The sequence below is a fragment of the Quercus robur genome, chromosome 11 (assembly GCF_932294415.1).
Source record: "Quercus robur chromosome 11, dhQueRobu3.1, whole genome shotgun sequence".
NCBI classification, from domain to species: domain Eukaryota; kingdom Viridiplantae; phylum Streptophyta; class Magnoliopsida; order Fagales; family Fagaceae; genus Quercus; species Quercus robur.
Genome location: NC_065544.1, coordinates 9,601,465 through 9,629,040, shown reverse-complemented (window position 1 = coordinate 9,629,040; position 27,576 = coordinate 9,601,465). Strand labels below are relative to the sequence as shown.

General features: G+C 37.6%; 2 protein-coding genes across 4 annotated transcripts; one reads left to right on the top strand and one right to left on the bottom strand.

Annotated features, from left to right (window-relative positions):
* Positions 1–776: 776 nt before the first annotated feature.
* Positions 777–20,918, top strand: LOC126706932 (DExH-box ATP-dependent RNA helicase DExH10). 3 transcript variants are annotated; one of them, XR_007648766.1, is made up of 18 exons: positions 777–921; positions 1,837–3,035; positions 4,293–4,607; positions 4,759–4,863; positions 4,957–5,025; positions 5,726–5,893; positions 5,985–6,056; positions 6,146–6,262; positions 6,527–6,736; positions 6,871–7,029; positions 7,572–7,661; positions 7,788–7,880; positions 9,281–9,434; positions 10,834–10,982; positions 11,073–11,168; positions 12,014–12,106; positions 20,526–20,723; positions 20,848–20,918. XR_007648766.1 is itself a non-coding variant. In XM_050406514.1 (17 exons), exons 2-17 carry the CDS (start codon positions 1,935–1,937, stop codon positions 20,634–20,636), a joined length of 3,102 nt encoding a protein of 1,033 aa, XP_050262471.1. In that variant the 5' UTR covers positions 777–921; positions 1,837–1,934; the 3' UTR covers positions 20,637–20,918. The 3 variants fall into 3 exon arrangements, 1 of the variants encoding a protein (XP_050262471.1); XR_007648765.1 differs by having other exon boundaries at positions 20,808–20,918; XM_050406514.1 differs by having other exon boundaries at positions 20,526–20,918.
* A 1,638-nt stretch (positions 20,919–22,556) lies between these two features.
* On the bottom strand, positions 22,557–25,065 carry LOC126706000 (cytochrome P450 CYP73A100-like). Its single transcript, XM_050405245.1, has 2 exons — positions 24,125–25,065; positions 22,557–23,523 (listed from the first exon to the last, which is right to left on the bottom strand). The coding sequence occupies exons 1-2, from the start codon at positions 24,985–24,987 to the stop codon at positions 22,788–22,790; spliced, it is 1,599 nt and encodes a 532-aa protein (XP_050261202.1). The 5' UTR covers positions 24,988–25,065; the 3' UTR covers positions 22,557–22,787.
* Between the last annotated feature and the right edge of the window lie 2,511 nt (positions 25,066–27,576).

Below are 27,576 nucleotides of genomic sequence, written 5' to 3'. Positions count from 1 at the left end.
TCAATTTCCGTTAGTGAGTTAACTATAGTGATTAAAATACTGCAAGTTGAAAGTAACATAACTTAAATTGACTGCGACCAAAATGGTATTTTTGTCTTTTTCTTATTCTCATATTTTTCATCATCCCTATCAAATGGACAATTGTGCGAGTAGTGACCCCTTAGCTAGGCTAAAGAAGAGCCATTTGGTCATCTATTTTTTTTTTTAATTAACATTTGTAGGGTGTTTGGTACTGTTGTTTAAACAATAGTTTTTAGTATTTAAACACAACAACACATATTTCCACAACACTTTTTAACCCACATATATTTTTCCACAACACTTAAACAACAATACTAGAAATCTCTTATCAAACAACTAAAATCAACTAAAATGGGGGCATTTGAAACAACTGCATGAGATTTTGAAGTCAATGGAGAGGACTCTTACTTATGTGAATGTTTCTACCACTGACTTTGGCAATTCTGCTTCGGTAAGATTCAATTTATTCAATACTAAAAACTACTATAATTATGTATAAGAAAAAATATAAAAAAAATTGACGTTATATTTCTTATATATCTTAGGCCACTGTCTGTGCAACCAATGAATCTTCAAGTTGCTTTTTAGGAAATGCAAACACTACCTTGATCATTTGTTTTTAGGATAATATTTCAAACCTATAATATCTACCCTACTATGGTTATTCTTTATTATTTCAAACTTTGTCCTATTAGTTCTCAGTGTTAATTTGCTGAATTTAGGTCCAGCCCAACAGCCCAAAATCCAGGATCGTACTATTTGTAATATTTAATGGGCCTCGGCCCAAATATTATAGACTTTGAAATTAAATCCCTAATTTCAATTTGGTCTTTCAGCCTCTCATGATTTGCCCAGAAAGAACGGCTAGCCTTAACTATTTCGCTTCGTCATTGAAGAAAGGTACGCGAAAACCCTAATTCCTCTCTTTCTTTCTCTTATCTCAATGTGTTAATTTTGCTTATGAATAATAACTGAAGTGGGTTTGAACTTAGAGCTGTGTTTGGTTACTGAGAAAACGCTAGAAAAAGCTAGTTCCTTCCTATTTTTTTCATTAAGTTTATACTTACTTATCAGAAAACAAAAACAAAAAAAGGGAAGGATTTTTCTGCCGGAAAGCATTGAATGTCGGCAAAGTAATATATGTTTTTTTGCTTTTGGTTTTTGAAGTGGAATTCAGACTAGGGTGCTTGGTTGCTGAGACAACCGGAAAGTAAGTAAAAGAAAATTTGATTTTTTGAAACATTTCTAAGGAAGCAAGCACACTGTTGGACCTGAAAGTTAGGGCTTGAATGGATTTTTATTATATTATTTTTTTTATAATCCTAGATATTAATCCCTAAATATTGTTTGTGTTGCCTAACATTAAGTCTAGAGACAAAAATTTTCACAACTGTTGGGTTGGCAAGTTGTTATTGATAGGTAAAAAAAATGGTGTCAATGGTGTGGCCCAGATGATAACAAGTAAAAACTTGTCAACAGTCAACACATCTGTTGTGAAAATTGTTGTGTCTGTAGCATTACTTGTTGCCTAAAAGGAGTTGGAAATTGTTAAATTTACTAGAAAATGTTTACCAGTTGATGTGACAATGAATGTGATTGGTGGACTTCAACAATGAATGTTTGAATTTTTTTTTTTTTTTGGTGGACACATCAATTTGTAAGTCTTATGTAGTAAAATTTGTGGTATCTCTAACATCACTTAAAGAAGTTTTAGGTTTTTCATATTAGAGTTTTTAAGTCTAGAAGCCTCTAAAGAATGAAAAATTTTCTGTTTTTATATGAACCTTTATATGTTATTTTCTAATTTGTGTACAGAAACTAGCCTTAAAGTATATAATTTGAGGGTTTCGGTTGATTGAGCTTAAGCCATATTGAAGTGAAGTTGAGAACCAAAGTAGGTCTAATTTTTAGCAATGGAAGAATCTCCGATGCTTGGAAAACGAAAAGAACCTGAAACTGAACAATCTACAGTCACCGAAACCCCTAGTCAAGGATCTACTCCAAAAAGACAAAGAGAACCTGAAGATTCAGAGCTTCTTGTAACTCCAATTCAACAATCTACCCCAACTGGAAAAAGTGAACCTGATGATTTAGAGGTGACTAGAACCCCCAATCAAGAATCCCTTCGAAATCAATCCAATCTGACGCGCACATGCATCCATGAGGTTGCAGTGCCAAGTGGGTATACTCCAACCAAGGTTGAATCTGTTCATGGAACCCTCTCTAATCCAATGTATAATGGCAAGATGGCAAAGACATACCCATTTACGCTTGACCCGTTTCAGCGGGTATCTGTGGCATGCTTAGAACGGAATGAGTCGGTTTTGGTGTCAGCACATACTTCGGCAGGTAAAACTGCAGTTGCTGAGTATGCTATTGCAATGGCTTTTAGAGAGAAGCAGAGGGTTCTTTATACTTCGCCATTGAAAGCTTTGAGCAATCAGAAGTACAGAGAGCTTAGTCAGGAATTTAAAGATGTGGGATTGATGACAGGTGATGTTACTCTGTCACCTAATGCTAGTTGTTTGGTCATGACAACTGAGATTCTGAGGGGAATGCTTTATAGGGGTTCAGAGCTTTTGAAGGAAGTTGCTTGGGTCATCTTTGATGAAATTCATTATATGAAGGATCGTGAAAGAGGGGTTGTTTGGGAAGAGAGCATTATATTTTTGCCACCAGCTATTAAAATGGTATTTCTTTCAGCGACAATGTCGAATGCCACTGAGTTTGCTGAGTGGATATGTAATATTCACAAACAGCCATGTCATGTGGTCTACACAGATTTCCGACCAACTCCTCTGCAGCATTATGTTTTTCCCGTGGGTGGGAATGGATTGTATCTTGTGGTTGATGAGAATGAACAGTTCAGGGAGGACAATTTTCTGAAGTTGCAGGATACTTTCTCAAAGCAGAAGCTAGGTGATATTAACAAGAGTGTTAATGGAAGAGCAAGTGGGAGAATTGCAAAAGGTGGGAATGCTTCTGGTGGTTCTGACATATCCAAAATTGTGAAGGTGAGATTTCCAATTTTAGGTGCTACCTTTTATTGCAATGTTATTAGCAGCTTGAATTATTGTTTAATTTATGCTAATGATTCTTCTCCTCTCCTTTTTATTTTTATTTTTAAAAAATAATAAGTTAATCCTGTCTGACCTGGGTGGTCTAAATCTTGGTACTTTGATCCATTCTTTTGTTACCGTTTTATTTTTTTTCTTGATTGCACCAATTGGCCTTATATTTTTATCAATTACATTACAATTCAAGATTAATTAAGACTTTCAGATTTTTTTTTATGCCCATGCATTGAATTAAAAAGGCTGGACCTTGGAATGATGGCAAGTGCCCTCCACGCATATGATGTGTCAACATATTTGCTTTCTGTGCTGATATTATGAGGATATGGGAGAAGTCAATAATTAGAAGCTTGAATAAATTTTTTTTTTTTTGCTACACTATACTCTTAGAAATGTGCTTGCCCTTGCAGCAGTTCAGGAGTTAATTAGGATCTCATAGCTAGATTTCAACCTCTTCTCATTGTTTGATTTTAGATGGAGATTGTATTGCTTGCTATTTATCAACAAAAGTTTGTTTTATGATGGAGACTTATACTTAGGTTGTGTTTGACATTGGCTTAAAAAGCTAGCTTTTTTTACTATTTAGCTTATTTTTGTTACTATTCATGGGTCTCATTGCACTTTTTGGTACTATTCATGAGTCTCACTGTACTATTTTAACTACTTTTTAGCTTTATCTACAGTACTTTTAGCAAAACATTTTCAGTTTCAGCTAAATAAGCTGTTCCCAAACGAACTCTTAGTATGTGTTTGGATTCACGTTGCGGGTGTCTGCGTTTCAGATTTCAGCTTTTTTTTTTTTTTTTTTTTTTTTCTTTTCATGCGTTTCAGAGAGACAATTATCACTGTAGCAATACTGTTCATGCACTGTAGCAACACTATTCACGCACTGTTCATGGGACCACAACCACTTTATTCAGGAAAAAATATTAAAAATGGGTCTCACAGCACTATTCACATATTTAAAAATTATTTTGATACAGTGTTTTCAGTTTTCCGTTTCAACAAAAATAAGTTGTATCCAAACGGACCCTTAGTGAACTAGAATTTTTTATGTTAGGCAGGCAGATCTCCACACTGACTATATATTGTTAGTTATTAAAATCTTAGGTTTCTTTTCTGCTTTTATATAGCATAAAATCTTGCACAGCATACTTATTGCTTGAGTTGTTATTTTATTTATTTTTTTTTTTTCAGATGATTATGGAACGAAAATTCCAGCCAGTAATCATCTTCAGCTTCAGTAGAAGAGAATGTGAACAACATGCGATGTCCATGTCCAAGCTTGATTTTAATAGCCAAGAGGAGAAGGATACTGTGGAAGAGGTTTTTCGAAATGCAATACAATGCTTGAATGAGGAGGACAGAAATTTACCTGCCATTGAGTTAATGTTGCCACTACTTCAGCGAGGTATTGCTGTTCATCATTCTGGCCTTCTTCCTGTTATCAAGGAATTGGTTGAGATTCTTTTTCAGGAAGGCCTTGTAAAGGCCCTTTTTGCCACAGAAACAGTAAGATTATCTCTACCCCCCCCCCCCCCCACCCCTGCCCCCTCAAAAAAACCCCCCCTTTCTTTGTTTCAAAATTCTTCTTTTATTGTTGCCTTAGTCTCTGGATAAAATAATGATTGATAAGATTTACAGTAACTTATCATTGTGACAGTTTGCCATGGGTTTAAACATGCCCGCAAAAACTGTTGTTTTCACAGCTGTCAAAAAGTGGGATGGTGATAGTCATCGTTTAATTGGATCTGGTGAATATATACAGGTGACCAAAGATTTCATCGCTTTTTTATTTTTTAGCATCCGGCAAGACAACTTTGTACATGCACTCGTATAAAAATTTTTAATGATATTTTAGATGAGTGGACGGGCTGGGCGTCGTGGCAAAGATGAGCGTGGTATCTGTATTATTATGATTGATGAGCAGGTGATTCTATGGCTAGTTTTCTCTCTTTGCATTACATGATTTTCTGTTCCTGTATTCTCATGATCATAGAGACTTTCTGTAACTTTTCTTTCATCAAACCCTTAGAAAACCTTTTCCACATGAAGTTTTTATTTGATGTTGACCTTGTGGGATATTTTTGCTTTATTTCAACATTAATTTGTATTTCAAAGAAACATTGGTATTTCAACCTCAATATTGTAAAAGAAATATTGGTCTTTCATGTCAAGCGTCAATAATGAGCATGGACACTTCAAAACCCCCAGGTGTCTATGTTGGACATGCTGGGGGCACTCTTGCAAGCGTTTGCGCATTGGGTTGGGAGAATAAAATGCTTTTTTTATTTAAAAACAATCCTTTGATTTTAGATCCCTTTTGTTGAAGGTCATTCGAGCTTTTCCTGGGAGTATGGCATGGGTTACTATGTTTTTTAAGATTTGGTTAGTTGTTATTTATTTTGAAAACTTAAAATTAACATAAAATATTCCTACAAATAAATAAAATATAACTAAAGATATATTATTAATTAATTAATTTTCATATCCCCACCATATCATGTCCTAATTTTTCAAGAATTGCTATATTGCCATGTCCCATGTCATGTTGTGCCTGAGTCCATGGTCATTTGATCTCTTGTTGGATTTTCAAAAACAAGTGAGGATTATTTATTTATCTTTAACAGATGGAGATGAATGCTCTCAAGGACATGGTTTTGGGTAAACCTGCTCCATTAGTTAGTACTTTCAGGCTGAGCTACTACTCAATTTTGAACTTAATGAGTCGTGCCGAAGGCCAGTTTACTGCTGAACATGTAATAAAGAATTCATTTCATCAATTTCAGTATGAAAAGGTTTTTTCTGAGCCCTTCCTTTAATCCTTTTATTTTAATCTTTACATGGTGCATGATGATTGGTCACTCACCAGTTTTTCCTTCTGCATAGGCCTTACCTGATATAGGGAACAAGGTTTCCAAGCTGGAGCAGGAAGCTACCATGCTTGATGCTTCCGGAGAGGTAACATTTTTCATTTGGTCCTTGGACAGTCCACAAAATCATTTTTTAATTTTTGTTGTGTTTATTCATATCTTTTGTTTTTTCTGTAGGCTGAAGTTGCTGATTATCATAAGCTAAAACTGGATATAGCCCAACTTGAGAAGAAGTTGATGGGAGAAATAACTAGGCCTGAAAGGGTCCTCTACAATCTTCGTCCTGGTCGACTGGTATGTGATATTATATAATATTGTTGTCCTCTTTTCTGATTTTTTATTTATTTTTATTTTTTTTCATTTGGGTTTTTTAGTTTAGGGCATATGCTTGGCTTCATGTTTTCTTTATGTAGCTTTGCTTGTAATCTTCTTCTTTCATTTAATTCTTACTGTTTTTCAGTATATGCTAGTTTAGGGCATATGCTTGGCTTCATGTTACGATGGTGCATGGTACATTTATGCTTCTTGTTTCACTTGGAAGCACTTTTTTGATTGTAGGTCAAGATAAGGGAAGGTGGAACAGATTGGGGTTGGGGAGTTGTGGTCAATGTTGTTAAAAGGCCATCCACAGGGGTAGGTTCATTGCCTTCACGTGGGGGTGGTTATATAGTTGATACTTTACTTCATTGCTCTCCTGGTTCAAGTGAGAATAGTTCACGGCCAAAACCGTGCCCGCCCCGCCCTGGAGAAAAGGGTGAAATGCATGTGGTGAGTTGAGACATATTTGACAGCAGTATTATTACTACTACTACTACAATTTTTAGTTGTGGTTCAGAGAACTATTCATGCCAAGTATGTGAAATGTTTGGAGTTTTAATTTTTTTTTAATTTGTCTACTTTAGGTCCCTGTTCAGTTGCCCCTAATTGCTGCTCTAAGCAAACTGATGATATCTATACCTTCTGATCTCCGGCCACTGGAAGCCAGGCAAAGTATATTGCTTGCTTTACAGGAGCTGAACACTCGCTTTCCACAAGGCCTTCCAAAGCTTAATCCTGTAAAGGTAACTACTTTAGCTGCATTCTGAAAATATGATGTGCCTGTTGTTGTCACTAATTTGTTGCTGTTTTTCCTCTTCTTCTTCTTGTTCTCACCCCCCCCCCCCCCCCCCCCCCCAAAAAAAAAAACCCTAAAAGCCAAAAGTAAAAATAAGACATGTTTTGGTACATACAGGCATGGGAATCAGGGATGCCATGTATTCAGATATTATGATGTGCTTGTTGCCACTGACTGTTTTTTCTTCTTCCTCTTGTTCTCTTTCTCCTCTCCACCCCCCACCCCCCTCCTAAAACCCCCTTCTCTCCCCCCAAAAAATAAACATAAATAAGGCTAAAAAATAAGACATCTTTTGGTACATGCAGGCATGGGAATTAGGGATTTCATGTATCCCTTCATGACCATGGTTCCTACATGACCTGTCCTTGAGGTGGTATGACTACTTACCAATGGGTATTTGGAAGGCTTTATTTTCGTTGTGTGATAGAATGTTGGATATCGGATAAAATTAGACTGGTGTTTTTATTTTACTCTAATATTGAAATGCAGGATATGGGCATTGAAGATTCAGAAATTGTTGAGTTGGTGAACGAAATTGAGGAACTTGAACGGAAGTTATATGCTCATCCACTACACAAGGTTTATCCTAGTTTTTAGAATGAACATTGTTATTCTATCGTTTTGTGAAGTTTTGAAGATAGTGTGTTGCTCACATTGTTCTTTGCTATAATGAGTTTTCATAACCATTTCATTTTGTAAATCCAGTCTCAAGACGTGCACCAGATGAGATCTTTTCAGAGGAAAGCTGAGGTGAACCATGAAATTCAACAACTTAAGTCGAAAATGCGTGATTCCCAGGTTTGCCTTTGTTGGTTGCTCTTTTCTTAACTGGATATGACCCCTATTTGAATCATTTAGGCCCTGTTTGGATTTTTTTTTCATCACTCATCACTCAATTTTCGTCACTCATTACATAAAATACCCCAACTCTCTACACGAAGTCTGTTTGGCACCATCACTCAACTTGTCATTACTCAAATATTTCTACTATTTTGTGGGACCCATGCCTGACTCACTCATGGCCCTTAATAACTCTCTCTCTCTCTCTCTCTCTCTCTCTCTCTGGTCTTTTCTGCATTGGGTTGTATGGAGACCTCCCTCCACCCTCTTCAGCCGATGAAGACAAGCCCAGCAACACCACCGTCTAGTCCAGCAACGCCAAGATGGCTCAACCGACTCTCCGCAAGTCCTCTTCGGTCTTCACTCCGCCGCAGAGCATTCTCAAATCTCAAACCAAGGCCAAAACCCCCAATCCGGCACTGGCGGCACAACTATCATTGGTTGGGGTGACGTCATCAGTAATCGAGGAGTACGATCTGGCAAGGCCGAATGACTACGAGGAGTACAGGAGGGAGAGGAAGAAGAGGGCGATGGAGGTGGAGGTGTGGAGGGAGCTCGAACCCAGTGTGAAAAAAAAAAAAAACCCAGAAACCCGAACCCAGTGAAAGAAGAAGAAGAAGAAGCCACCTAGTGTGAAAGGAAAAAGAAAAAAAAGAAGATGAAGAAACCAAACTCACCGAACCCAGTGAATAAAAAAAAAAGGGTCAAATGTTGCGGCTGACTCTGACCGTGGGACCCAATATATAGTTTTAATTACAGAAATGCTATTGAAAACAGAGTTATGGAAACTGAAAACACCTAAAATGTGTTTTCAGTTTTCATAACTCATCACTCAAAAATCAGAGAATTGAGTGATGAAAACAAAATCCAAACAAGCCTCTCAGTCATGGGTCTCACCATTTTTGAGTTATGGGTGATGGAAACAGAGTTACAAGTTATAGAAACATGAAATCCAAACACCCCCTTAGCTTGGGTCATGAACTCAATACCGGATGAAGGTCAACCACATTGAGTGTGTACTAGATTGTAAATCTTGTTACCCCCCAACCCCCACTCCTGGTTTCTCTTTCTGCCTTCATGAAAAGAAATTATTTCGCTGGTTTTAACCATTACAATCAGCATAGATCCTTTGGAATGAACTTGCAGAGTCTGGTTGTGGTATCTTATTTATTTCACTCTTTTCCTTAATATGTGGGGAATACGCTCATGTTACAAAAGCGTATGGAAGACCATGCAGACTTCCATATTAATAGTCAGATTCTAATGTTAAATGATGTTATCTAACATGCCCCCTTTGGTAATCTTCTCTTTTCCATATGTTTTGTTGTTTAATTTTGAATTCTTATCAATTTTTGCAGCTTAAAAAATTCCGTGATGAACTTAAGAACCGGTCACGGGTCTTGAAAAAGCTTGGTCATATTGATGCCGATGGTGTTGTCCAGTTGAAGGGTCGGGCAGCCTGCTTGATAGACACAGGCGATGAGCTCCTTGTCACTGAACTGATGTTTAATGGTGATTTTACATGAACTGTTCCTTTTGCGGTCTTCAAAATCTTATAATTATTTTCTACCTATCAAAAAAAAAAAAATCTTATAATTATTTCTCAAATCCTCTCTTCCTGAACTATCTAATTATCAAAAAATAATCTTATAATTATTTTATGCGCAATATTAGGCTGGTTAGGTAGGAATTGGCTGGCCAAATTTAATTAGGAACATGTCTTATGATCAAGGCTATTTGGCCACATTAGGGCTTGTAAGAAGGCTGACCCCAACCTGTGGGAATTTTCCATGTCTGTTCTTATCCAGCTCTGAAGAATTAAGAAATATAAATGTTCTTTTATATACAACAACTAGTTATGTACAAACATTATATTTTTACAAGGTGGACTTCACAAATCTGTTTGTGAAGAATTATGCCCACATGAGGCAAGTGAGCAGGATCTAGATAATGCAGGAGGCTAAAAGAGATCTTTATTTTATTTCAGTTTTATTTATTTTTAGAGTCAGTTGTTATTTTTTATTGGGCACATATTTTTATTTTAGGTCCTAGTAGTTTATTACTATATTAGGTTATTAGTATTTTATTTCCTAGATGGTTAATTTTGTAATTCAATAATAATTAGGGTTTCCTATGCGAGTTAGAATTAGGCTTAAGTACTCCTATATACATAAAGTTTTGAACTCCTATGAAGGGGATTATTCTATTGATTAAACTTTCTATTAAAATTGTCTCCATAGTCTGATGCTGACTTTAACCAACCCTAGGTGTTAACTTCTAGATTCTCAATCTTTATTTTTCTGTTATTTTATTTTGTTGTAAAATTGATCTGATTTGTCTTGCAGCAATGCTTCAAACAAACCGAAATTTTCTCTGGTACAAAATTTGGTGTTGAATGAACTGGAACAATATGACAACAAAATTAAAGAATAGGAAAATAAAGATAGAAAACCTAGGAGTCAACACCAAACAAAGGAAAACCACTAGAGAAGTCAACACCTAAGGTTAGTTGGAGTCGGCACTAGATCATGGAGATAATTTCAATTGAAATTTTATTCATCAGAATAATCCCCCTTCACAAGTGTACAATACTTTGCTTATATAGGAGTACTAAAGCCTAATTCTAACATAGGAAACCCTGACCATTATTGAAGTACAAAAAATAACCATGCTTCTAGGAAGTAAAATAGTATTAACCTTATAAAGTAATAAACTATGAGGATTAGTTAATTACCTATAATTTTTTTTTTTAAAGTAATACTATGAGGACCTAAATAAAAATACAATTGCTTGCTATCTTCAATAGTTCATACACCTACTTAATCCACAATTGCCACTGCTCCCCTCTATTGATTATCAAATTATTTAGCATAAATATGAATGTGAATTCTGATTGTATCTTTTTGATCAGGTACATTCAATGATCTTGATCATCACCAAATTGCTGCTCTTTCAAGTTGTTTTATACCAGGAGATAAATCAAGTGAACAGATACAATTGCGAACAGAGCTTGGGAGACCATTACAACAACTCCAAGAAAGTGCAAGAAGAATAGCGGAGGTGTTTTATCATTTAGCATTGTAGCTTGTTTTCTGGTTCATGTATGCAATTTGCTGAATGAACAGTTATAAACGTATTTCTATGTTGCAGATTCAACATGAATGCAAACTGGATGTAAATGTGGATGAGTATGTGGAATCCACAGTAAGGCCATACTTGATGGATGTGATTTACTGTTGGTCAAAGGTTAGTCTATTACTGATGCATCAATCATTTTTGATAATTAATAAGCTTTATTGATAGAAAAAAAAAATTACAAAAAAAGCCAAAGCACACAGCACGTGTACTAATGTATCAATCATACCTTTTGACACAGGATGTCAATGGAAGATTATGTTTTAGGAAATTAGTGTTAGGGTTTGTAGCTGATTTGGGAATTGGAGAAATTGATTGGGAATTAAGGGCTCACAATTTCAGCTGTACTATGAAAAACATTAAATAACTAGCATTACGCGAGTAGGTTCCTATTAATTACTCCTTCCTAGTGAAAGAAAGAATCACACCTTCCAAGGCTTTGGGAGAAACTCAAACCTGGCCATTAAAATTTAGATTATGCTAATGATAAAAAATGTCCCAATACAAAGCTTATATAAGCCTCTCAAAAACCATTGCAACAATTAACCTTGACCCTTGAAATAAACTAATCTAAAGCACACATTATTATAAGATAAAGCATATATAGACCACAAAACTCCTGTGAGTTGGACCCATGAATATTCAGGAAACAAAAAATTTGGACTCATGAATTATGAAAATTCTAAACTTCAGCACCGCTGTGAACAGAGTTTTCATATTTTTGGCCAACAATTTGATTGCATGATGTTGTATTGCATCCTTCCCGCTAGTGATTTCACTTGGTGCCAACTCCTAGGTTATCTTTTCCTTATTTTTCTGTTCAATTTTATTGTTGCATCGTTTTAGTTTTGTACTTCATCAAACCCCTCCCTTCTTTTTCTCTCCGCACTCTCTCCTATTGTTTGTTAAGTAATGAGCCATTCTGCTTATAATTCTGCTTGTGCTCATTCTTTCAGGGAGCAAATTTTGAAGAGGTTATACAAATGACTGATATTTTTGAGGGTAGTATTATTAGAAGTGCTAGAAGGCTTGATGAGTTTTTGAATCAGGTAAATTGATCAAATTTTTGGATATCTCATTCTATTATATTGTGAATTGTGGCAGTATAAATAGGAAGTGCTGGTTGCCAAGGGCTTTGTAGCTGAATTGGAACCTTCCCATGCACTAAATGTTTTGGGGTCTAAGAGGAAAAGGGTTCAAGCTACAGGATTAGTAGCATATTGTAATTATTTCTCTAAAAAAAAAAAAAAAAAAGAAAAAAGAAAAAAAAAGAGGAAGTGGTGGTTGCTTTGATTCTCTTCTCATATGATCTTCAATTTTCAGTAGAGCTTGGGTCTTGCATCAACCAGTATGATGTTATTTGATTTTCAGTTTTGAGTTTAGTCTTTCATCAATCAGTAATATTGCATTTTAGTACCATAAATATTGATATATACAAGTCAGAAAGAAAAATATGAGAGATGTTAGATTGCATTTCCTTTAAGTGTAAATAAGGATGGAAGGTGAATTCATGGGTTCAATCTTGTGCAGGTGTGTGGGTTTTGTTTACTTAGAGAGAAAGGAGGAGAGTTTTCGCGTGGGGGGGTGGGGGTGTTGTCATATGTCTACTACATATGTAACAACTTGATTCAGACCTAGGACATTTATCAACATCCCTTATCGGGCCAAAGATTTTTCTTTATGTTAGTTCTATTGCCTTATAGGACATTTATCAACATCCCTTATAGGACATTTATCAACATCCCTTTTCAATTAGTTGTAGAGGAAGGGGGTTGTTTTTTCTTATTAAGGATATTTGAGAGGGGCAAGTTTGCTATGAGATCAGTCTTCATGAGCAAGAATGCAGCCCATTGGCTGATGTTTTGCATTGAACACTTTGTTGTTGGGAAGAGTTTCAAGCAGTTTTTCACTCTTAGAGAGGGTGACACTGCTTTCTTTCTCCAGTGGTGTTCCAACTCCTCAGGTCAGTTCTTGCTGTTATCTGAACTCAAAGCTGGTGGGACTAGGAGATCGATTATTGTACCGGAGGGCAATGAGAGATTTGGTTGGAGGGTGTTTGGCCTAGAACTAAGGAAATTGTTGTTTCCTTCTCATTATGCAGTGGGTGGATATGGTCCCCCTAAATTCATTCCTCAGGCACGGAAGCATAAGCTAGAGGTTCATGACTCTAGAACTTTTGCTGAAGTTGTGCAAGGTTCTCATGATAGAACTGAGGTTAGAAAGCAGCTGCCACATCTTGGTCTCACAGCCAAAGAGAAGTTTACACAGCTAGGAAAGGAGAAAAAAGGGGAGAATCTGATAATCTCAGGTGCAAAAATGGGGGAAATTCCAGTGAGCAAGTCTGGAAGGAAGGAGGTGGTGGGAAGGCTTTGGAGGGAGCAACGGTTGGGTGAGGTGGCTGAGGTGGGTCAGCAGAAGTTGGCTGACACTAGGTTACTTTCCCCAAGCTTTTTGAATTCAAAAGCTGTTGTAAAGGGGAAGAAGTCTGCTTTTAGGAGATCTTGCTGGGCAGGGAGAGGTCTTATCATAGAGGTTGATGTGATAGGGAGGAGACAGGTCTCTTGGGGTAGAAAGAAAGGGGGAGCTTCTATGAACAGAGGGCTGGCACGTGAAGTAGACAGGGAAGGCAACTCTGATGTTTCTAAGGCCCTTAACTGGGCTCCTCAAGAAACTAATCAAGTTGCTCTTAGGCCTGGTTTGGGCCGTGGATCAAGCCCAGTGAGGGGCTCCTCTTTCTCAGGCCCAAGTTTGTTTGAGTTGGGGGAGTGTTCTCTGGCTGGGGAAGGTAAGTCAGCCCAGTTCCTGACTTCTGAAGCTCGTCCCAAGACTCGTCACCAGCAAGGAGCGCCGGACCGGAGCGTCAAGCCCCTGGTGGTGGCCGACGGCCCCTCCGTCGCCGGTCCCAGCTCCGACGAGCCCTGGAAGTCACCGGGAAAGGATGCGACTGGGACCGCCGGGTCTCCGGTGCTGCTAGTGGAGGCCGACGGCCCCTCCTCGGTCGGATTCAGCTCCGGCGAGCTTCCGATGACACCGGGAAAGGCCGGCGACCCCTGCACCGTCGGTTTTTGCTCAGGTCCTTGCTCCGGTGAGCCTCCGATCTCTCTGATCAAGGCTGGCAGCCCCTCCTCCCACGGAATAAATTCCGATGTGCATTCGGTGTCTCCGGGTAAATCAGATAAGGAGTCGTTGTGGTCTCCGGCAGAGAGGTTTTTATCTGATTTATTTCTGAGTTTATCAAGGGCTGGGCTTGTGGGCTTGAGGGACAACATTGGGGCTGAAGGTGGCTGGGACAGTTGTGCCGTCTCCAAGCCGAATGCTGCCCTTGAATTAGTGCAGCTCAGTTCAGCGGTGTCTCCCACAAAGGCTTTATGTGCTGTTGCTGGGGTGAGTGACTTGGTGGAGGTAGAACCGAACAACTCAGATATGGGTTTGGGGGGAGAGGATAGTTTTTTAACCCCTTTGTTATCTATCACGCCCTTTGGGTTCCCTATGGCAGCTGAGTTAAATTGGAGTAATGAGGCAGTGGAGTATGTGAACAAGTCGGATATTTCTAGATGGGTGAAGAACAGACTTCCTGGGTTTAGTAAACTGGTGGGGCTGCCTTTAAGCCGGCATGAGAACTTATGTATTGCCTTGTTACAAAAGATTGAGAGGGAGACGGAGGCTGCCAAAGAGCTGAACAGGAAAGCTACGGATACTAGAAAAGTTGTCATCTTTAAGGAGAAAGGGAAGAGAGAACTGAGGAATTTGCAATCCTCAGTTAATTATGATGGTAGGCAGCGCGCTGGCTGCTGAGTTTTTTGGTCAGTGGGGGCGATATTGTCTTTATGAATTTGAAAATTCTTTCTTGGAATGTTAGGGGTCTGAATGACGGTCGGAAACGTTTGATAGTGAAAAATTTATTGCGTGATTGGAAGTGTGATGTAATATGCCTTCAAGAAACTAAGCTTGCTGGCCTGGACAGACAGTTGGTTGGTAGCTTATGGAGTTGTCCTTTTCTGGATTGGGTGGCGCTAGATGCTGTCCAGACGGCAGGTGGGGTTTTGCTGATGTGGGATAGGAGGGTTGTAGAGAGGTTGGACTGTTTGGTGGGTTCTTTCTCCGTGTCTGTTCGGTGGCGTGGGGTGGGGGACGGTTTCACTTGGGCGTGTTCGGGGGTTTATGGCCCAGTTGATAACAATGAGAGGGGTCTTATGTGGGACGAATTGGTTGGTGTTCAGCAATATTGGAATGTCCCTTGGTGTTGCATCGGGGATTTCAATATTGTTCGTTTTCCTAGCGAACGGTCGAGATATTCTCGTCTTACTCCGGCCATGGAACTCTTTTCGGAGTTCATTGGGGATCTTAACTTGATTGACTTGCCTTTGGAGGGTGGGAGATTTACTTGGTCTAGCGGTTCAGATCAGCCCTCGATGTCTAGGATAGACAGAGTTTTGGTGTCTCATGATTGGGAGGAGCACTTCCCGGATGTGACCCAACGGATTTTACCTCGTCCTGTTTCAGATCATTTCCCAATTCTTGTGGAGGTAGGGGGAATGGCGAGGGGTAAAAGTCCGTTTAGGTTTGAGAATATGTGGCTAAAGTCGGAGGGGTTTATTGATAGAGTTCATTCTTGGTGGAATCGTCATTCCTTCTCCGGTACTCCTAGCTTTGTGTTTGCTAAAAAGCTGAAGGCTTTGAAAGATGATATCATTCAGTGGAACCGGTCGGAGTTTGGTCATGTTGGGCGCAAAAAGTCTCATTTATTAGAGGCTCTGAAATCCTTTGATGCCAAGGAAGGGGAATTTGGCCTCTCTGATGCTGAGGTTTGTGAGAGAGAAGCGATGAGGTCTGAAGTGAAGAATCTTCTCTCTTTGGAAGAAATCTCTTGGAGACAGAAATCAAGGATGCTATGGATTAAAGAAGGAGATAATAATACTAAATTTTTCCATAGGGTGGCTAATTCCCGCAGAAGGTATAATAATCTGAGCTTTTTGGAGGTGGATGGGGTGATCTATGAGGAGGAATCCGAGGTGGCTGCCCAGGCAGTAAACTTTTATAAAAATCTGTATCAAGAGACGGAGGATTGGAGACCTTTTGTGGAAGGTCTGGAGTTTGATCAGATAGATGGGTCGGAAAGGGGTTGGCTTGAAAGGAGGTTTGAGAAGGAGGAAATTCTTCTAGCCGTTAACGAGCTGGCCGGAGATAAAGCTCCAGGTCCAGATGGCTTCTCTATGGCCTTTTTCCACCATTGCTGGAGAGTGGTGGAAAGGGATGTCCTAGCAGTTTTTGAGGAGGTCTATCAACATAGTAAGTTTGAGAAATCTTTGAATGCTACCTTCTTAGTTCTCATTCCTAAGAAGAATGATGCTTCCAATATTCGAGATTTCAGGCCTATTAGCTTGGTGGGGAGCATGTACAAGATCCTGTCTAAGGTTTTGGCGAATCGTTTGAAACTGGTCTTAGATCATCTAATTTCTGAGTCTCAGAATAGTTTTGTGGGAGGAAGACAGATTCTTGACTCAGTTCTTATTGCTAATGAATGCGTTGATAGTCGAGTGAAGAGTAAGGTCCCGGGGGTCATTTGTAAGCTAGACATTGAGAAAGCTTATGATCATGTGAATTGGGAGGCTCTTCTGGACCTTTTGAAGAGAATGGGTTTCGGGGAGAAGTGGTGTAGTTGGATCCGCACTTGTATCTCGACTGTCCAGTTTTCTATTCTGATCAATGGGGCTCCTGCTGACTTTTTTGGGAGCACGAGGGGTCTGAGGCAAGGGGATCCGCTATCTCCTTTGTTATTTCTTGTCATGATGGAGGTCTTAAGTAGGATGTTGAAAAGAGTTGAAGGTGCCGGCCTGATTAGGGGTTTCAAGGCTGTTGGAAGACGGGGTGAAGGGGAATGTGTCTCGCACCTTCTATTTGCGGATGATACTATTTTGTTTTGTGATGCGGACGTGGATCAGATCCTTCATGTACGGATGCTTCTCCTTTGTTTTCAGGCTGTGACTGGTTTGAAGGTTAATGTCCTGAAGAGTGAGATGGTTCCAGTAGGGGAGGTTAATAATATTCTTGCCTTGGCAGAGATTCTGGGTTGCCGGATTGGGTCCTTGCCAATGACCTACCTTGGTATGCCATTGGGGGCGTCTCATAAATCCTCCTCTATTTGGAATCCTATATTGGAGAAGATTAATCGGAGGTTAGCCGGGTGGAAGAAGTTGTATTTGTCAAAAGGCGGAAGATTGACGCTGCTCAAGAGTACGCTATCTAGCCTTCCTACTTACTATTTATCTCTCTTCACCATTCCGTCGCATGTGGCTAATAAAATTGAGAAGATTCAGAGGGACTTCCTGTGGGGGGAGTCGAAGGTTCATTTGGTGGGGTGGGATAAGGTGTGTGCTCCTAAGGTTAATGGCGGCTTGGGTATCAGGAAATTAACTACCTTTAATAAAGCTTTGCTTGGAAAGTGGTTATGGCGGTTTGGGGTTGAGGAGTCTCGTCTTTGGAGGAGGGTTGTAGCTTTGAAATTTGGGGAAGAGTGGGGGGGTTGGTCTTCTAAGTTGGGTAGGGGTGTTCATGGGTGTGGTTTATGGAGAAGTATCCGAAAAGGTTGGGAGATTTTTAGCAAGTTTATCCGGTTTGAGATTGGGGTGGGGGATAGAGTGAAGTTTTGGACAGATCAGTGGTGTGGGGACTCTCCACTCCATCTCTCCTTCCCGGTTGTGTATGGGATTGTTTCTAATAGAGAGGCTTCTGTGGCCTCATCTCTCGAAAGGTTGGGGACCGAGGCTCGTAGAAGTTGGAAGGTTCCTTTTCTTAGGGATCCTAATGATTGGGAGATGGGAGAGGTGGTTAATTTTCTCCATACCTTGGATTCTTGTTTACCTCACTCCGAGCAAGAAGACCGCATGGCTTGGAAATTGTCGAAGAAGGGGGACTTCAATATTCGCTCCTTTTACGACAAGCTTCGAAGCCCCTTTCCTTTTACTTTTCCTTGGAAAGGTATTTGGAAGGTTAAGGCCCCTACGTACGTCTCTTTCTTTGTTTGGACGGCGGCTTGGGAGAAGATTCTTACAGGGGACACTTTGCGGCGTAGGGGTTTCGAGCTGGTTGATTGGTGCATTATGTGTCGTTGCAATGGGGAGACGGTGAACCATTTGCTTCTCCATTGTGAAAAAGCTTATAAGTTGTGGAGCTTGATTTTCAGATCTTTTGGGATTTCTTGGGTCTTGCCTAGATCGGTTGCAGAAATGCTCTTCAGCTGGTGGAACTGGTTTGGAAAGCACTCTTCTAGCATTTGGAATTTAGCTCCGTTGTGCCTTTTGTGGTGTATTTGGAGGGAACGGAATTGGCGAACTTTTGAGGATAGGGACAGATCCGATGACCAGTTGCTAGCTTATTTTTGTGGTTCTCTTTTTGATTGGTCTAGGGCTTGGGGACTCACCTCTAGTGATTCCCTCCCTTTGTTCCTTTGCTCTCTTCTCTGTACTTAGTTCTTTGTTGCTTTCTGTTTGTTTTATAGTTCCCTTTTTCTGTCTGTTTCTCTCCCTGTTCTTTCTGTTCTGCCTCTGTTTTCATGAGGTAGATCTCTTAATATACTTCTTTTTTACTTATCAAAAAAAAAAAATTGTACATTTACACAACAAATCCATATTTATCTGAAATATATTTTCCAAAAAGAATATATGTATGATGATATGGTTCAACTTCAGTTGACCCAAACTAAAGACCTCTATTTCTTGAACCAACACCTTTTTGGTTCTCTCAATGACCTATTTTTTTTTAAACATTGGGTACACATAAATGGGGTTTATGTTTTTTTTTTTTTTTTTTTTGCTATGTATCTCTTAATCGCCAGCATTTGATGGTAATATGTTAAAGATATTGTTTAGATGCTACTTGATAAACCTGAGAATTTAGGACTCAACTTTTACCTAAATTATGAACTAGACAATTGAAATCAAGTACTTTTTTAAATAGCAAAACCCGTGAAGAATGAATTTTAGAAATAAGTGGATTAAAGATGAAAGGTATGGAAATTCTATCATTTTCTTTATTTGGATGAACCCCTTTTCTTTTGTGGAAAGAGGAAGGGGGGGGGGGGGGGGGGGGGGGAGGATTTCAGATATAATTGATTGGTGTAATTAGTGATTGTAATTTTAAAGATTAGGCTGTAAGTGATACAGTACCTGTTGAAATATTTGTGTAAGTTTAGTCGTCATCGCAATGGTGTTATTTGGATGGCTGTCCCTCATTGCTTGATGTGGTGCATTTGGTGGGAGAGAAACAACTGGTGCTTTGAGGATTCAGAAAGGACAATAGCTGATCTTAGATTTTTCTTCCTTACAATGCTGACTGATTGGATGTGCTTCGTTGGAAGCCATTCCATATTTTCAATCTATGATTTGATGGATGTTTGTAACTTATGTACTTGATTGTTATGAACTTATGATCCCAGCTGTATATGTCAAGTATATTTGGGTGATTCTTTTTTATGATTTGAATAAATTTTACATTATTTATATTAAAAAAAAGTAGTGTGTTAGTGAAGTAGTGAAGGCTCACATTGAATAATAATGACAAGAGTGAGTGGTTAATACATTATAATTAACATGATTGGGCCACACCAATTGGTGTAAACTTTTGGGTCAAGTGATGTACCTATATGTTACATTAACTCCTCAGTTGAAGTTTCTCTAAGGTGTTGTCTCCCCAACACTCCTAGTAGTAATAGTGTCAGTTATGGGGATAATGTTGTTATGGCGGTGATATGGTGCTGCTGCCGATGATTTCATTGAATTTGGCAATATGGTACTAGATGTTTGTTGTGAGACACTAGTTTTGCAGTGGTAATGCTTGTTATGACTATGAGAATGGTGCTAATGGCAGTGAATGCAAGTGAATCTTGGTGATGGTGTGGTGGTGCTGCAATGAGGGTAGCTGGTATCACACTATACCATAACTGTGTAACATACAAAAACTAGGGTGATATATGAGAGGAAAAATTAGAATATTTTGTTAGATTATAGTAACAAGAAGGGTATACATGTATGGATAGCTTTTCGCTTCTTACATTTATTGGGAGTGGCTGGTGTTGGATACTCTATGTCATTGTCTAGTGACCTCCATGGCTGTGTTCCTGGATCATGTTTGTTTGGGTTATTGTGATATTTTAAATGGCTAGTTGGTGGCTCTCTTGAAAACCATAAAAATGGATGAGCCGAAGTGGCTTGTTTCAACAGGTGCTTCCATTCAAATCTCACAAAACATGCAGATGTTACTTTCCTTGGGGACAGTTCTCTGTTGAACAAGCAATAGATGTGTGTGCGCGCGCATGCTATTTTCCCAAGCAGTTCTTTTGTTTGAATCTATATACTATGGAGCTGGAATGTTAATTCTTGATAGATGAAAATTTGCCACTCAGAACTCTTTTTTTCCCCTGAATTTCCAATTCCCTCTTTTTTTTCTTTTTTCTTTTTTTCTTTTTTTCAGTTGCGTAATGCTGCCCAAGCTGTTGGTGAAGCTAATTTAGAGAACAAGTTTGCAGCAGCTAGCGAAAGCCTTCGCCGGGGTATAATGTTTGCAAATTCCCTGTATTTGTAAATCATCATCCTGCAGATCTGGGAATGAAGATGTATCTCCCATAGCAAATGCCAGATCACATTTTAGGTATCCTTCTTGTGCCATGAGGTGAGTTTAGTATTTTACTCTTTCATTTTTGTTCTTTTTCAATTAGGTTCCTTGTAAAACTTTCTTTTATATATTTATTTTTAGGTTTTTCAATCAATTGATAACCCACATTGTATACACGCAGTCTAGGGAATTGATTTCTGTAAAAGATAGTTGAGAAGGTAATGCAGAATCTCTCAAATGATATTGTCATTATTTTTTTTTTTCTTTTTATTTAACTTTTTTCCCATGTTCATTAACAAATTTTACACCTTTAAAACTCCACGCCACACTGGGTAGGCCCAGTTAATTGTCAATTTGGCTAAGTTTTTTTATTTATTTTTATTATTTTATTTTATTTTTATATGTTAAACTCAGTTAGCCAATAAGAGTAGAAAGAGTGTAACCCAAAAAGAAAAAACTTACTTTTTTGTACATTTTGTTTTTCCCTCAGCAGTAAATTGCTACAATATGAAGCACTTTCTTATGATTTGCTTCTGACGTAGTTTTTTTTTTTTTTTTTTTTTTTTTTTTTTTTTTTTTTTTTTTTTTTTAACACGTAAAAATAATAATACTAAGTTCTTATAACTTGTTCTTATCGGAGACGGTGAGACTGATGGATTTTTCATATGGGTTTTAATCAATACTGCCTTTCCATGGGAGTCTCTTTTGAAGATATTAGAGACTGGGGGAAATTTAATGTAGGGCGAAGAAGATTGCCAGGCTGATCGATGAAGTGGAGTTCTTGATATGGTTTAGCAATCTTGGGGATAGATCACTCTACGATAATTGCAGGACATTACTGAGTTTCAAACCATTGACTAGACCCCATCACTGAAAAGAAATTATTACCTTTTTGCTTCATGATAAATATTATGGGAGATTGATATAGATTAGTTCGGCCCGGATTCCAAGTCATGACTCATGAGCCCCCTATTTTCTCTTTGAATATGATGAGGTTGCAAATAAACCGAGTTATTCATCAAAAGCTCAGGTTCAATTCAAGAAAAACTTGTTTATGTTTTTTTTTTTTTTTTCCTTTTTTTTTTTTTTTTTTATAATTTCTCATTCCCCCAAGGAGGTTATCGTGATTATTAAAGCCATCACAAAATTATAATATCACCTTAACCAAAATTAAAATGAAAATCAAAGATAAAAGATAGACTTTGTAATGGTCAATTATTCAAATAGTTGTAGGAACGTTGTTATACATAAAATTGATTGTTAATTTTTCATTATTATATGTTGTATGGATTTAGTGATAATACCAAATTACAAATAATTTTTAATAATACAAGGTATGTGAATCTAATTTTTAAATAAGTTCATGAAGAGAAATCATTTTATCTAATTAACTATATTTAGTTCAATTTTGGTTCCTTAAATATATAGTTTGTTCGATCGAAAATGGGGTTTTTCAGCATACTGTTAGTAATGTAAATTAAAAAAAAATATATATATATATATATATATATATATGGAGGGATGAAATTATTCTATTTTTAAAATTTTAAGGACTAAATCAAACTTACAATAAATTTCAGGGACGGAAAGTATAATTTACCCATTCACTTTATTTATTACTATCCTTTGATAAAGTGACCAAAGTAGGGGGGGGTGGCCAGAAATCTCCCCCCTCTCCTGGTTGAAAGAGGGAGGGAATGGCCAGAATTATCCCACAAACTAATCGGATTTGGATCCCCTCAATTCCTCTCCTCTCCCTTTTCATTCACTTTGTTCCTGCCTAAAATCAATGTAGCCCATCTATGCAGAGAAGGAAAACAAAATAAAATATAATCCTCAATGGAGCACATCGCAATTCTAAATTATGTGGAAGTGAAAGTAGTCGTAATCTCAATCAATCAAATGAAAGATGTTTTGTATATAACCCTTTACTGTTTTCATGTATCAACTTATTACACCCCCTTATTAGAACTGTTGAATCTGCTTTATCACCAATCTTTTGAGGGACTAAAAATGAACAATAATACTACAGTGGAAGAAAAAAAAGAGTACAAACAATCAATGGAAATAGCACTGCCCTTTTGATTCTTGGCCATTCACTTTGACAATCTTCTAGCCAAATCATGCCATAATCGGCTCGAAGGCAACTGTAGAATGGTTTGCAATGTGCAAGCTGAATTGCCCCCCTTTCTCACTCACATCAATCTTCTCCATTCCAAGAGGAGCCCTCATCTCAAAGTTACACACTAATTTGGAAATGATAAGGCCTAATATTGGCAGTGCTAGAATGATACCGGGACAGCTCCTCCTACCCATGCCAAATGGTAAGAATCGAAAATCGACCTTACCACCAGCCACAGCATCTGTGCCACATTCTTCTTCCAAGAACCGCTCTGGCCGGAATTCCTCAGGGTTTTTCCACCATTCAGGGTTGTTTGATAGCCACCATGCATTTACTACCACCTTTGACTCTTTAGGAATGGTGTAACCCCCAAGTTTTGCTTCTTCAAGGTTCATATGGGGTACCAACAAAGGTATTGGGCTGTGCAACCTCAATGTCTCTTTTACAGTGGCTTGCAAATATGGTAGCTCATGGAGGTTAGATTCCGTGACTGCTTGGCCCTTTAGGACGGTTGAGATTTCTTCGCGAATCTTGCGTTGGACATGAGGATGGTTGACCAACTCAGCTATAGCCCATTCCATGGACCATAATGTTGTCTCAATTGCTGCAACATTGATGTTCTCGACTATGTATAGCACATTTTCTGCATTGATTTCTCCTTTCATTTGAGCATCTATTATGTGATCAATCGCACAGCTTATTTTATGCTTCTCTCCATTGGCAGCCATTATTTTCCTATACACATAAAAGAAAAAGATAATCTTTTAGCTATTAAGTAATAAGTTTAATTTTCTACAACTTTAAAATGGAGAATTCAATTCACTATTAAGATTTTATATTCTAAATGTAAAAGTGTATAACGTGTCACATCATTTAAAATTTTAAATTGTGACACTAAATCTAACTTTAGATTTGTAATATTTACACCAAAAAACAAAGATTGTGATGTGCATTCTATACAACAATTTAACAAACTTATGAACAATGGATTAGAAATTTAGAATCATTCATCGTTGTTTTAAGGGTTATTCCATAGTGGAATTCCTAAAATTTAATCCATTCATTTTGAAAAGAATATATTAGATTTTGCCACATTATTAATAATTTAAATAAATACTGAAATTGTGATAGTCAACATTTCTTAAATATTGATGATGTCATAAAATCTAATCCACTCATTTCAAAATGAATGGATATAATTTTAGGAACCCCAAAGTGAAATTACTTTAATACTCTAGAATCCATTAACAGTAATCAAACTGTTGAAATTACAATCGACAGTTCTTACAATAAGCCCAAGGAAGAAAATATATTATACAAAGGAGATGGTAATTACCTTCTTTTCTCGAGAAAATAGTTGTTGAAAAATGCGAGCCGCCTACTTTGCAAATCTCTGCACCTGTTCAAGTACCCATTTAAAAATGGTCTAAGCAAAGGAATAAAATCCCCATAATTGTACTCAAAACTCTGAGCCAATCGACTCCTTTCAGAGTTAAACTTTGTTGCCTCAATGAACAAAGGGTCCTCTTGTGACTCAAACTTGGCATCAAACATCATCCTGTACATAACATTGTAAAGCATCAATTGCAATCTCTTCCTAATAACTATTCCCTTGGTTCTCACTTCCTCATTTTTGTTCAAGTCATGTACAACCAAGTCCATCTCTTCCTCCCACATATCACTATATTGGTGCACAACTTTGTTGGTGAAAAATGGTAGCGTCATGATGCGTCTCATTTTGCGCCAATGGTCACCATAGACTGTGAAAACCATGTCTTGTCCATTGCCTGTGAAGATATCAAACACAACATTACGTGGGCGTGAACCAAATTCAACACCTTGTGTGTGGAGGACTTGGTTGGCAAGCTCAGGGTTGGACACAACAGCTAAGTTTTTGGACCCAAGTTTGAGGAGGAATATGGGGCCATAGGTTTGAGCCATGGAGGCTAAAAGGCGGTGGTTTAGGTCATTGCCAACTTGGAGCCAGTTTCCAAAGATTGGGATAGAGAGAGGACCTGGAGGGAGGTTGGTAGAGTGGTTAGAAATAGAATGGAAATAGTAGTAAACAATGAGAGGAACTAAGAGAAGGATTGGTGTGAAAAAAGGTGTGGAGAGGTGGGAGAATAAGAACTTGTTAAATGGAATGAGAATTAGTATTGTGGTAACAAGGGTGTAAAAGATGGATTTTAGATGACCCATGTTGTGTGTGTGTGTATGAGAGAGAGAGAGAGCAAGGGGGTTAAGTTAAGGCTGCTAAGCTGTGGGTTTGGAAGGAGGGGAAATGGGTTTATATATGAGTAGAAATGGGGGGTAGGAGGGTTGGTGACCAATGGTTTTAAGGGAATCCATGGGCTCTGTTGAAACAAGGTAGGAGAATGGCTCATAATTTTCAGATATAAGGTCAAAACTTTAGTTGGTTGGTAAAATGCTTCTGACATAAGCATTTCCTCATCTCTCTTTCAATTAAATCAAATTGGCTTACTTCCTCAACTTGCCTTTCTTTATTTTTCCTTACATAACCTCTTCCCATTGTGAATTTTGAATAGTGGTGAGATTGAGATGGGAATACAAAGTCGACTTTATCCCTTTAGTGAAGGGTATTTTTTTTTTTTTTAATATATAGTTTTTCAATTTAATGGAATGATAAATAATAAGATTCTGTGAATCAAACAACTCGAAACAGCATGTCAAAAAATTTTGAATCTTGTGTTTTAATTTCTAATTATACTATAATTTAACATAGGCTAAAACTAGAATTAAATATTTGCATTTTTCAAACGAAAATTTCACCAAGAAAAAGAGTATTACCCAAAAGCAAAATGGGGTTTTGTAGTTTCACCAGTCTTGAATCATAGCAGGGGGTTCATCAGTAATCAGATCATGGTTCCTCTCACTACTATTGTTTTTATGATTGTTATCACCTTACAATTGTAATTGATTTATGTGGTGGGAGTATTTTGAGAATACGGATTCAAGTTATGCTATTTTCCAGGTTATTCGGAGGCTTATAATCTTTGTGAGCACATCAAATAGGTGTCAATAACCTTTATAGCATTTGCCTAAAAGAAACTAATATACCTATGGCATCTTTTTTTTTTTTTTGAGAAAGTACCTATGGCATCTAGATTTCCAAGAATGTGCATAAAAAAATAACTATGCTCACATTTATTTAATTTGGAGTTTAAAAAACGTGAGATCTCGAATTTTTTTTATTTTATTCCTAGGATTTCTATAGAAAGTATTTTCATTCTTCTCAAAATATACTTAAGTTTATTAATACAATGTCAAACATATTACCGATCACTTTTATGTGTCTTCCTAATTCCTACAAAAATAATATGAGCAATGAATTAGGTTAGTTCTCCTAAAATAATAGTCTAACATTTCGAATGTCACATACAAGGCCAAAATAATTATTTCATTTAAAATAAATAAATAAACTGGAAATATAGTAATTTTCACTTTAAAAATTAGAACTTTCTCAAGTCATGGGAATGTGGATACCTTCTTTTTAAAGAAGAAATTAACATTTATATAAAATTGAGATTTCATGGGAACTCAAATTCTTACCAGACTTAAGAATTATTTTGAACTCTTTGCAACCAAACATGAATATATTAAAAAAAATCCTGAAAAAATTACCCCCAAACCAAATGAAGATACAAAAGGCCACAGGTATTTCCAACTAAATGAATCCTATCAAATGATGGTCCGTACCCCCTTTTTTTTATGCCTACTTGGTGAGATTTTATTCAACATGCTATAAACGAAATATAAAACTTAGTGGAGGTTGGTTTCCATGATTATTGAAGTCTTGCTTATCAAAAAAAAAATGATTATTGAAATCTTTTCACACAATGGACGCTCCCAAAACTTTTCTTTTCCATCAAACTAGTCAACATATGGGGTTGGTTTGTGTCCTTTCAGAGAGAAGGGGTCAGCAGCAACTATGCACAAGAATGGATGAACGTGGGACCATGGCAAATCTTGACTTCAATTTGATTGGATCAAAGGTATAAGAATTGATGAGGGCATATCTACATTATTGCTCGTGGAAGAAAAGAAAAGTCATGCATTTAGTCACGGCTAAAAATTAATTAGATTCATTGTTACATCAGTTCGTAAAAATTATACAGCAAACTTATCATTTTCTATAATAATACACACTCAAACAAATGCAAAACATAAGCACGTGAATTTCATAATTGGACAGGGCCTGCTCTTGCTTTAGGCAAGTCACGCAATTGTATAAGATTCCAAAATTTTAATAAACATGGTTATATCTTTACTTGTAAGAGAATTAATTAAGCCCCAAATATTAGCTAATAAATAAAAATAATAATGCTTTATATAAAGGAAAATAAATGCTTCAAATTGCTTATTTTGTGATTGGTGACACATTTGTTAGTAAAATCTGTACATACTATCTCAAATACTACTCTAATATAATAATGTATTATTAACGGTTGGTTTTTTTTATGTGAGAGTTTTAGAGTGTAGAACTCATATATTTCCCACACGTATGCTCTCTCTTCCCCCCCGGCCCGCCCCACACACAAACAAAAAAAAAAAAAACCCTAACCTCAAACCCTGGAAATTTTGTCACTCTGTCAAAAGCATAAATAGTAATTTTAAAAGCTTCTTTGTAGCTGTGTCAAATCTTCTTCTCCATTCTCTTCGAGTTTGGCTCTAAAAACTTTGCTTCAAATTTATGTTAAAAGCCACTCTCAAACTTTGATTGTTTTTGTACTTGAAAACTTGCTTTATACGTTGTCTTTGTTTTATCCT